Raw genomic sequence first — 12,206 nt, forward strand, 5'->3', positions numbered from 1 at the left:
CCCTACCAACCCCCACCCCCCCAAAAAAATTAAGTTTGTTTTTAAAAGATATTTTTAATTTCAAAAATTATTTTCTATCAAACACTATATATATTTTCTACTCACCAATCAAACATGAGAAAATAAGTCAAAAATCTACTTATTTTCGAGGAAAATATTTTTCATGGAAAACATTTTCCTTCATACCAAACACACCCTAAATGCAAAGATTATTACTCGAGTGTTATAGTTATTGTACGAGGCTTTTATTCCTCTTGGAAAGAACCCCTTCCATTATTATTCTGTGCATTACTTCTCAATGATATAGTGGATGTAGGCCACATGTACAAAATGAATATTAGAGACTAGGATCATATTTTTTGGTTATTCTTTAAAATATAATATTCTTACTCTAAATAATATTAAATCCAAATTACTTATATGTTTTAATTCTCCTTCAATTTTATTTATATTTTAGTTAACTTTTTAATATTATTTTAAAAAGTAAACATAAGAAAAAATTATGAATTTTTGGATTCTTGACATTAATTCACACAATAACACAAGATTAAATGTACTTTTATGGAGAAAAGAAGAAGAAACATATATATACAATGTTGAAGCAAATTATCTTGAAGGAATATTACAAAATGATCCAAGCCTCTATGGTTAAAAACAATTTATCTTAGAATTCCATGATGTTATTTAGTGTAATAGTAAATAAATAAAAGGATCGTTGTAGAACTAACAAGAAAAATGATCGTAGCCTTAAATATTTATTTTGTGCACGTAGTCTACATTCACTACACCATTGAGAAGTAATGAACAAAATAGTAATGGAGACGATCCTTTCATGTGAACATCCCCTCCATGCCTTGTGATATCAATATAGGTGGCGTTATGACTTTTACCACCATATTATAAAAAGGAGAATATGAGATGGTTAAATACATAGAAGTTAATTAAGAAAATTAACGTATGTAGTTAATTACTTAGGATGAATTAATTAGAACTTAATTACTCTTTTTATTTTGTGTTTGTCAAATATAAGTTACTACTTGACTCTTGGGATTTATTCAAACTTGTTGGTGAATTAAATGTAGGACTTGAATCTCATGTCCCTTGCAAAAGAGCTTTTTACAAAACAGAAAAAGATAATTTCTCTCAATTGAGATGGTAATAATATATATTCCAACGCTTAATATTCTTCTTGATTTTTCTTTTTTTATTGATGTTAATTTCACTTAATTATTTTTCAGGATCTTTTACTTATGATAGTAATTTCTTGTGCATATGGAGTAATTTTGTGTTGCCTCCTACTTTTTTCCGGTGTAGTACCCTTCTTTCTTTATTTTCCTTTTAACCATTTTGGTATTATTAGTTATTTAAAGGAAATTAATAATTAAAAATAATTTATACAACTCCTTTTTATGTCCCTAGCCCCTTTTCAATCTTCACATTCATATTTAATTGTTAGTTACGGATTGATTGTTGAAGATGAAGGAAGCTGATGATAGGAATTGGTCCAACTGACCGACAGCTGACGTGTTATTGTGTTTCTTACTAATTTTATTGTTGTTTCCTTTAGGACATGGAGTAGACGGAGTGGCTTATAATTACAAAGCTAGTATTGAAGTAACAACTTATACTTACTTCTATTTTTGTTAATTTTTAAATGTAACATATATATTAAAGGTACTAACCTTATTAAATATATTATTTTTTTCATGATATTATCAGTGTTTGGCTGAACCTCAACATGTTCAATATAAAGGAGGAAAGTTGATAAACCCAAAATTTGACCTAGGATTGCATGGATGGGAAGGTATGGGAGGTGCCAAAATTGAAATTAGAAAATCTTTCTCAAGAAACAACTTTATGGTTGCCTATAATAGGAATGAGTATAATGCAACTTTTTCTCAAAAAATTTTCATGGAAAAAGGGTATTATTATACATTTTCAGGTATTTATTCATTAATCTACAATTTACATATACGTTATTTGGTTGGTTGGTTATTGTGAATTTTTTTTACGATTGTTTTTCTCCGATAGCTTGGGTTAGAGTTAGTGAAGGAAGTGAGACAACAGTGTCTGCTGCAATAATAACTAAAGAAAATTCAAAGAGAGTTATTGCCTCTGGAAATGCTTATCCTGGTTGTTGGACCATGCTTAAAGGAGGCTTTCAACCAGAATTTCCTCTTCCAACAGAGTTGTATTTTGTAGTAAGTCCATAATTACATTTATATTGTTTTTAAGTGTTTCATTTTTATCATTAAAATATCTATTTGCTAGAAGTTAATTTCACTTGTTCTTTTTAAAGTCTTAACTTTTATACATTATATTGAGGATTAAAAAAAAATATACCATCAAGTGACTAACATAAGTAATTTCTCTATATGAAACATGATTTAATTAGTAATGATTTCTTTAATTTCACTTGTTCTTTTTAAAGTCTTAACTTTTATACATTATATTGAGGATTAAAAAAAAAATATACCATCAAATGACTAACATAAGTAATTTCTCTATATGAAACATGAATTAATTAGTAATGGTTTCTTTAATTTCAAGAGCTTTAACCTAGTTCCTAAAATATACAACTAAACTCAGAGGTGGACCCACATAGATAGGTGGTTAACTTCAAAAAAAATCATTTATATATATGTATATCTCTCTTGAGAAACTAACAAAAACTATATAAGTTACGATTCACCCATTGAAAGTTTAGAATGATACTTTGTCCCACCCGGTGGCGGACGGCTTGAACACACAATCAAATTTTTGCAACCCCATAACCACTATACTAAACTTTCCACTTGTGTCAAGAGGTGTAAATATATATATATATATATATATATAATTTATTTTTATTTTTTTTAAAACCAAAATTTAACCTCATGTAATTTTCCGGTGTAGCCTACACTGCTTAACCCACATACTTGTTTTTGCAATTTTTGTAACATGGAGTACACTATAAACAAATTAGGGATCATAATGAATGTTTCACCTCTGCATATAATTATTATTGACATGTAATATTTTTTTTGTTATTAATTATCGTCCAGTGTTACAATAAGACAGTTGACTTTTGGGTGGATAATGTTTCCTTAAAAGAGTTCAACAAAACCGAATGGCTTCAACACCAACAGAGAGCCATAACAAGGGTAAGTTATATAATACTCTCTTCTTACTCCGTCCATCCACTTTTAATTATCACTATCACGTTACATTTTTCAAAAGTCAATTTTACTAATTTTTAATTTAATATTTTAAATAAAAAATTCATATATTCAAAAACTATACGAAAAGTATTATAGATTGCAATTTTTATGTCATACATCGTAAAATGTTAGTCAAAGTTTTCATTGTTTAACTCTAAAAAAGGAAGCCAGAACAATTAAAAGTGGACGGAGGGAGTATTTTATTACCATTAGCTACTTATCTATTTACATCTAACTTCTTTCTATTTGAACCTTCAATTTTCGATTTCATTTTAGGTAAGAAAGAGGAAAATAGTGCTAGATATAAAGGACAAATTAGGAAAAGCAATCCGTGGAGTGAAAGTAAATATTAAGTTCACAAAACCATATTTCCATATTGGTTGTGGTGTTACTGATACACTATTACAACACAAGAAATACCAAGAATGGTTTCTTAAAAAAGGTTTTACTGCAAGTGTATTCACAAATCAAATGAAATGGTACTGGACAGAAAGTCGAAGAGGAATCGAAAACTACACAATACCAGATGCCATGTTCCAATTCTTCAAGAAAAATAAGATAGAAATAAGAGGACATACTGTTCTATGGGACAAACCAAAAATGAATCAATATTGGCTACATGATATGACACCTAAAGAGCTTTTGGCTACAGCAGTGAGACGTCTCGCGTCTATCATGGCGCGTTACTCAAATGATATTTTTGAGTGGGATGTTGTGAATGAGAACTTACACTTCAAGTTTTTTGAAGAAAAGATTGGACCACAGGCTTCTGGCATGTTTTATCACATAGCTCATGTTATAGATCCGAATGCAACGTTATATTTGAATGAGTTTAATACCCTTGAAATTCCGGGAGATGTATATGCAGGTCCACATAAGTATATAAATAAATGGAGACAGATCAGATCGTATCCAGGAAATGAGGATTTGACGATAGGATTTGGACTGCAAGCTCATTTTGGTTTGGGAAAACCATTGATGCCGTACATACGAGCTGCCCTTGATTTTTTCAGTGAAACTCAAATGCCCATTTGGTTAACTGAAATGGATGTTCCTAACAATTCAAATCAGGTATGTATATATTCTCTCTTGTTTCCTCCCATGAATGTAAATATTATACATCACGCGTATCCAGGATTTTGACATAATGGGTGCACTATTACAAAATAAATTTGATCGATTTGACATTTTAAGTTTTTATCATTGAAAGTCGTATAAATTATAAAATTATAGGTCCAAAATTAATTCTTATCTATTCAAATAGTATATATATTTCGCGCCGGAGGCATTGAGATCGACTGACCCATTGATTATATCATCCCGTATTACTAGTTTTAATATGCACATTTGGTTTAATTATATTAAAAATTACCATGTTAAAAAAATTAGGAATTTCCAATGTGACAAACTTTGAAATTTTGAAAGATTAAAGCTATATATACTATATCTACCAATAACCACTTAAAGAGATGTTACATAATTTTAGAAAGAAAAAATACAACAAGATAGATGTAAGATTCAAATTTCCAACCTCAGAGAGATGCAACCGATCATCATTGCATTATTTGATACGTCTAGTGAAGGTTCACACATCTCAGGAGGGGAGCATGGATTCACATGAACCCGGTGACCCCTTCTGCATGCGGCTCTGCAATTAATTAATATATATACTCTACTTAACAGGCACTTTACTTGGAAGAAATCATGAGAGAAGCATTTTCACATCCAGGAGTGGAAGGAATAATAGTGTGGGCACCATGGAAGCCAGGAATGAATTGCACTAGTTTGTGCTTGATGGATGACAATTTCAACAACACACCAGCAGGAGACATTGTAGACAAGCTCATGGCAGAGTGGAGAACTCCTGACCAAAATGGAAAAACAAATTCTGAAGGACTTTATAGATATGATGGTTTTCTTGGAGACTACAATGTGGTACTTTATGATCCTCACTCTCTCAACAAAGTTACTAGGCAAATTAAAATTACAAATAAGGATCCAAACCGAATAGTGATTCCTATTTCCATATGACTAACTTGTATGTCACATTTACATACATAACATCAATAATTAAATGTTTATTATCCATCAATTATTTGGATATTCTAATTTAACTTCTCTTATATCTAGTAAAAAAACATGCACTAATTTTTAATTAATATTCAATGTATTTCATTAGTATGAAAACAAAGTTTAATATTATTGGAAATATTAATATTAGTTTGTAATCCATTAGCTTGTTTTCTCCTTAACCCTAACCCTTCGTGTAATACACCATTATGAGTGTAGAATAAAATAAGTTTTTTTCACCGCAATAGACAACTAGATTTAGGTATCCAAAAGAGAAAAATGGTATGCATCTTCCGAGGATATTTAGGCTATGGACAAAGAAAATTCATTCATTTTTTGAGGTTTCCGATGACCAGTGACATGAGCCATGGTTACTTCTTAATCGCTTTCTTAATAATAAGTCTCCTAAACTAGTATTTTTAATTCAAATAGTACATTAGTAGTAGAGGCATAGGCTCGTATTCCGATGATTGACATGAGTAGTATATATGCAAAATGTATTTTTAGGGTATAAATTAAAACCATAACTTACTTGCATTAGTTCATATTTATGACTGTCTAATTTTTACATAAAACGTTAGGGCATTTATAGATCTCGTTGAGAGATTTTCGACGATATGTAGATCATAATTTTTGGCCTTAATACTTTGTGAGATATTGATTTTTTTTTTTATAAAACTAAGGTAAGTATGTCATGTTTATTACCGACTCCTTTCCTCCATTGCTTCAGAATAATTATGATACTTCCTAAGTTATTCTATGCCTTATATACTTGGAAAATTATTTCATATTGATGCCACATTTTCTGGGGGGCACTACCTTCAGACTTGCAAGTCTTGACACACAACTCAACAAGCTTTCTCAATAGTACATGTGTTCTTGAGTTCCAACTACTCTATAAGATCTACTTCTTTCAGAGTTTCCAAGTTCAGAGTTGTGGCATTCTTTTGTTGTATATAGTTGATGGGTAGGTCGGATTCTTGTCCATGCCAAGTTTCTATACTCTTAGAGGCATGCAAACTTGAGTTGGGTAGTAATACATTGTTGGTCGTGTTGACTCTATTATGTCAATATTATCAACATGTTAGCGTTGTTTGGCCTTGTATATGATTATAATTTGTTTTTTGGATTTTTACAGAAAGCATAGTGGTCTTGTTGTCCCGCATAACATTAGACTTGCTTTTTTATAAACTATTGGGTTAGCTGAATTTTTGGCTACTACATGGCCCTCTGATTATGGCCTTGCCATCCTTGACTCTAGTTAGTTAAAGTTTGTCTGTTACGCTAGTTCAGGATGCCTAATATACACCGATAGTGTATACGCCATATGAGTCAACTCAGGGTTTTAATATAATAACCAACCAGGTCATTTTTGTGTTATGCCTTATGTTCATTGTTTAGAATGTTCCTATAGGGACTCCAAGTCATTTATGACTTTCTGGGAGTGACAGTTCAGTCACCAGGTCATTAGTTTGGTTTTTATGCGAGTTTTCATGTTTTGGAACTTTTGAACTTTAAACAGTCATTTTGATCAAAAGTTTAAGAACATGACCTCAGAATCCAATTTTGATGATTTCATCAGCTTTAGAAGATTAATTTTAGGCTAGTAACATGATCGACATGACTCCTGAGGCTTTTTATGTGAGTCTCTGTGATTAAGCATTTTAACTTTCAAGTTAAGGACTAAATTTGACTTTAGTCAACATTCTGAGTGAACGAGCTCAATGATTATTCCGTCAGCACAGTTAGCTCCAAAATATTGAGTTTGGTCTAGAACGACCATTCGTTCGGATCCCGAGGCTTTCGGGCTAATTTCGAGCCCCCTTTGTATTTTTACTTAAAATAGAGTTTGGGGATGAGACCCACTTTTTGTTGAAATGACCTTGTATGGGAATTTTGACTACTATGTTAACTCTAAAATATCAAATTTGGTAGGGTTGCATATCTCGTTTGTGTGCACGGGGTTCTGAACGAATTCAAAACATCCTGTCGGAGATTTACAACTTGCCAAAAAACCTGTTTGATATGCATCAACTAGTGCACGAAAAAATGCCCTTCATGTTCGCAGACCCTAGACCACGTTCGCGGAGGCCAAGCAGCCTGGTGGCCACGTTTGCGAGGTCCTGGCCGCGTTCAAAGGGCTCACATTCGCGGGGTCCCTACCGCGTTTGCGGGCCATGATTCCTCTTGGCCACGTTTGTGAGGCCCACATTCGTGGGGTGCCTCCGTGTTCACGAAGAGGAGATTATGGGTGATTCAAAGTCCCACACATTCGGAGTTTTTGGTTTCTTGCTCATTTTATCTCGGATTGGGTGATTTAAAGTCCCACGCATTCGGCAATTTTGAGGCTACGTTGTGGAGTTGTTTGGCTTTCTTTGTTTGAGGTGAATTTTTGTTAGAAGTTGTTGTCCTAGTCCTTATATGAGCTTAAAATTGTTGCTTGTTTCATGTTATTGATTATGGCTGTTTCGATCCCCAAACTGTATCCCTTTTTAGAACATAAGTTCGGGGCATTGGTTGGGACATCTTGACAGAGTCAATTCTGGAAATTCTGGTGTGGGTCCCACAATTTATGTTTGACTCTAAAATTGGTCAGTTTCTATTTTATGTGTTTGTTGTGTCTAAATGATGATGAGTGGTAGATTTACACTCATTTGAGGCATTTTTAGTTCAACAATTAGTGTCCTCAATGCCTAATTATGTCCTATTCTGATGATATTTTGATGGTTTGCAACTATGAAGGCTAAAGGACAAGGGGGCGATGAATACTAGAAAGAAAGGCCAAAAACATTGAAAGAAGTGTAAGCTCCACACTGGAGTTGTCTAACCTAAAGGGCGGATCGCCCAAATGGCATGACCTCACCCAAAGTGACAGTATTCACAATTGAAGATAATTGAGGCAGGTCGGCGAACCAAGAGTGAAATGGTGATTCACCGAAATTGAAAGGCAAAATAGATGATCATCGCTGAAGGTGACATGACTCGGATGAAAAATGAGGGCTTAAAAGGCAAACAAAGGTGGTAATCAGTGATCCACTAAATGTGAAAGGCGAACTCAAACGAGTTCACCGATAGAGGTTCAAACACCTGAAGCCTGAAGCAAATGAAAAATGAGCTGAGGAAAAGACGATGATTCACCAATCCTGTTTGGCAATCCCGACTAATGTCGTCGAGTTGGTCACACAGTAAAATTCAGGCCAAATTTTGGGAAACTATAAATAGCCCAAAAGGGAGAGAAAATAGAGTGCATTTGGAGAGCTTTATGTTTTTGGAAAGAGTTGGAATATAGTACTTTTGAGAGCTTTGTGTATGAGATATTTCACCTTGTGAAAAAACGTCTTTAGTTTGAGGTTTTCAATTTTACTTTTGCAATTGACAATTGGAAGTTAAAACCAACGTGGGTGTTGATTATAATTCCTTAATTCACCACATCCATGGTTGCTATCATGATATGTCTATTTTCTTTACTTTTTGTGATAGGTGGCTAAACCCCAAGTCTAGGGGTGCAATTATGAGGTTGGGTGTTAATTTAACGTAATGGGTATTGTGTTTTACTATATTTTATTGTTGTTCATTCATATATTTAGGCTAATTAGCATGAGGTTAATTTATGGGTTAAGGTTGCAAATTTAATCTTATTTTTTATCTCCGATTGATGCTCGAAAGATATCGATTGGAGTGGGTAATTAGTTTGATGCATGCAATTTAGGTGTGATTTATATAGTTTGCTTGAAAGAGAGAATATGGTTCAGATCTATTTTTCCCAAATCTGCTCGGAAGAGAGATATTATAAGGTATTGGGTTGTTTTATTTTTCACATAAATGAGACCGAAAGGAGATTCTATGAATTGATGCTAAAGAAGATTAGTGTCATTGAACAAGACCCAGCCTATCCATGATTGTTTAGCACTATTGAGCAACACAATTACCCCTATGTGACATCGATTCCAATCCCCGCACCCCTAGTTTACTTGTTAATTGTTTGAATTTTTAAATTTTAGTTAAATAGTGGCATTTCATATATAAACTCTTTTAGTAAATTTGATGGAATCATCCGTCCGTTTATCTTAACCTACTACAATAAACAAGTTCACAGTCTTAATTTCCTAAGTTTAATTCTTATCATTATAGCATTCCTTGTGGGGTTCTACCCCTGACTGTTAGTTGAGTATTTTTATTGACAACAACCTCTTATTCTTCGAATTTATTTTTGAGAATAGTTTGAGTGTTAACAAAAATGGCGCCGCTGTCGGAAAATTGTGGCTAGGAATTCAAGTAGCGAAATTAGTTTGTAAGCTTATTGAATTGTAGTAGATTGCTACTTGGCATTGTAGTGTTGTTGACTTGGAGGTCTAAATATAAGTGATAATGATAGTGACTACGATAGTTACTACGGACAAAATGACAATATGGGTGACACAAATGACATGCACATGAATGTCATTTCAATCAAGGGAGCTATCAGGTTACCGCCCATAATAAGGAGGGTGATGTTCCATGTAACTGGAACAATGCTACAACTGCTCCAAATGAAAGGAATGTTCAAAGGATTGGCTCATGAGGACCCTCATGAACACCTTCAATTTTTTTTGTATATATGTGGGTCGTTTGTCTTCAAGAACATCTCACAAGAGTCGATTCGGTTGAGATTATTCCCTTTCTCTTTGACAGGGGAAGCCACAAGATGTTTGGCTGAGTTACTGAATGATTCTATCACTTCTTGGGAGGAGTTGACCAATGCTTTCTTAGAGAGATTCTTTCCTCCCTCGAAAATGGTCAAGCTTAGGGACAACATCCAGAACTTTAAAAGAGTGAGAGGTGAACCTCTTCATGAGACAAGTTGCGGTTATGGAAATTGCTTTTACAATATCCAACACATAGTGTTTTGGACAATTTGTTGCTGCATTACTTTTATTGTAGCCTTGATTCAGTCAACAAAGGATTGGATAATCAACTTATCCAAAGTGGGCTGATGCGACTACAGTTTGATGTGCCAATATTGTAGCTAACTGATATACCAAAAGTGAACTGAGTATGGCATACTAGAGAGGATGAAGTATCTTCTCAACAATAGGGAACACGCAAGGCACAAATGGAGAAGTATCATGAACGTGATAAATACATTGCTAAAATGATGACTTAACTCGACTTGCTATCCAAACATGTCGTGGTAGGTGGAGTGAAATCGGTAAATGCAATTGGAACAATTAGTGGGCAGTTCCTAAAGGATTCCAAGTTTGAGGCATTGCACAATGAAGAAGTAAACTACATGGAAAATCAATTGGAGGGTGCTTATCCTAACTACCCAAGACCGGGTGGGAATCAAGGTTGGAAAGAGGATCAAGATAATAGTTGGAGAGAGAGAGATTGGAGAGATCGATGTGGCAATTGGAGAGATAAGAAAGCTGAAAAAGATAGGTATGTCCCGCCTCATGATCACCCAAAACCAAGAGAACCACCTAGACCGGAAGGAAATCGAATCGAGGAACTGTTAACAAGGATCTTTGACAAGGTTGAAGGGTCCAACAAGGTGTTGAAAGGACTTGAAAAATGACTGTTTACATCCCTACGTTATTCAAATAGGGGGAAACGTCGCGGTGACTCAAAAAATAATCAATTGAATCAATTTTAAAGGAATTTTAAGAATAAACGAATTTTAAAGGAGTCGCCACCTAATTTTAGGAAAAATAGGAAACCATTTAAGTGATCTACGAAACCATTAGATTCTAGGTAAGAGGTTCAAGTTATTCCGAAGGGAAGGTGTTATGCATCCTTCGAAATCCACAAATGTGGGTCCCGACTAAATTCATTTTTTCAAATTGAGGAGGAGATAAAAAACAATATACAAATATAATAAACATGCAATATATACAAGTAATAAAATAAAACTCGGCCTAAAGTTTACCTAACATCGATATACACAAAATAATGAATTGAAAAATATAATTCGAACTCCTTTCGAATAGCTTCAATGGGAAGCAACTCCGGGGTAGCTGTAAACACACTTAGTAAAAGTGTTAGTAATAAATAAATATGAATAAAATTGAATAACTCAAATAACAACTTAAAAATAAAAACCTGTCTTATTAACATGAGAGGCCTTGGAAATCGATGGTAATTTCTTCATCGGCCAATAATAAACAAAGTATATGACCTTAACTAAATTTCTGTCTTTTAAAATGGGGAGGCCTCATAAACCGACAGAGAGAATTTTTCATTGGCCATTTTAACTTATTTAGCATTAACAAACATTAAAACTTTTAACATCTACAAAATAAGATGCCGAAGCAACAAACCCCAACATGAAAATTAAAATAATAAAGAAAAGAAAAAAAAATATCCCAAATACAAATAACAATTAGCAGCCAAAGGAGTAATTAAGAATTGCGCAAATTTGATGTATAGCAGCCCACAAAGTTATCATTAGCAACAATTAGAGTTGGATAACAAAATTAACATCCAAAATTGAAATTACGGAGTAAAGTTTCAAAAAAAATCAACAGAAAATAATATAAGGAATAAAAATAACAATTTGAAATAGCAATGAGGACAAAATGAACAGTTAACCACACTTCGAATTTATTCTAATCGAAACAAGAAAATAAAAAACCATTTTATTGAATCTAATAAACAATAGAAAAATAGAGATAAAATATTATACTCTACCACATTAATCAACCTCAATCCATATTAATTAATAACTTTACCACTACATTTATATCAAATTAGAAAAATGACTTCTCCACCTTGACTCAAATGGTTACTTCTCACTTAGTATCAATCAAGCAACTAGAAACTCAAATGTGCTAGATCTCCGCCTATCAAAATCCAAGGCAAAAAGGATTGTTGCCTAGTGACATTATCCCATATCCCAAGAATGAGTGTTGATGAAATGAAAAATGTGTCATTCTAAAATTTAAATAAGACACTACTTGG

At 33.3% G+C, this 12,206-nt stretch overlaps 1 protein-coding gene across 1 annotated transcript; it reads left to right on the top strand.

The window, feature by feature from the left end:
* The first annotated feature begins 1,806 nt into the window (after window positions 1-1,806).
* On the top strand, window positions 1,807-10,824 carry LOC107057958 (uncharacterized). The gene is made up of 8 exons (XM_015303130.1): window positions 1,807-1,942; window positions 2,032-2,201; window positions 3,045-3,143; window positions 3,477-4,271; window positions 4,884-5,135; window positions 9,402-9,429; window positions 9,942-10,088; window positions 10,445-10,824. Exons 1-8 carry the CDS (start codon window positions 1,807-1,809, stop codon window positions 10,822-10,824), a joined length of 2,007 nt encoding a protein of 668 aa, XP_015158616.1.
* The last annotated feature ends 1,382 nt before the right edge of the window (window positions 10,825-12,206 follow it).

Source organism: Solanum tuberosum, unplaced genomic scaffold, assembly GCF_000226075.1.
Source record: "Solanum tuberosum cultivar DM 1-3 516 R44 unplaced genomic scaffold, SolTub_3.0 scf00399, whole genome shotgun sequence".
NCBI lineage: Eukaryota > Viridiplantae > Streptophyta > Magnoliopsida > Solanales > Solanaceae > Solanum > Solanum tuberosum.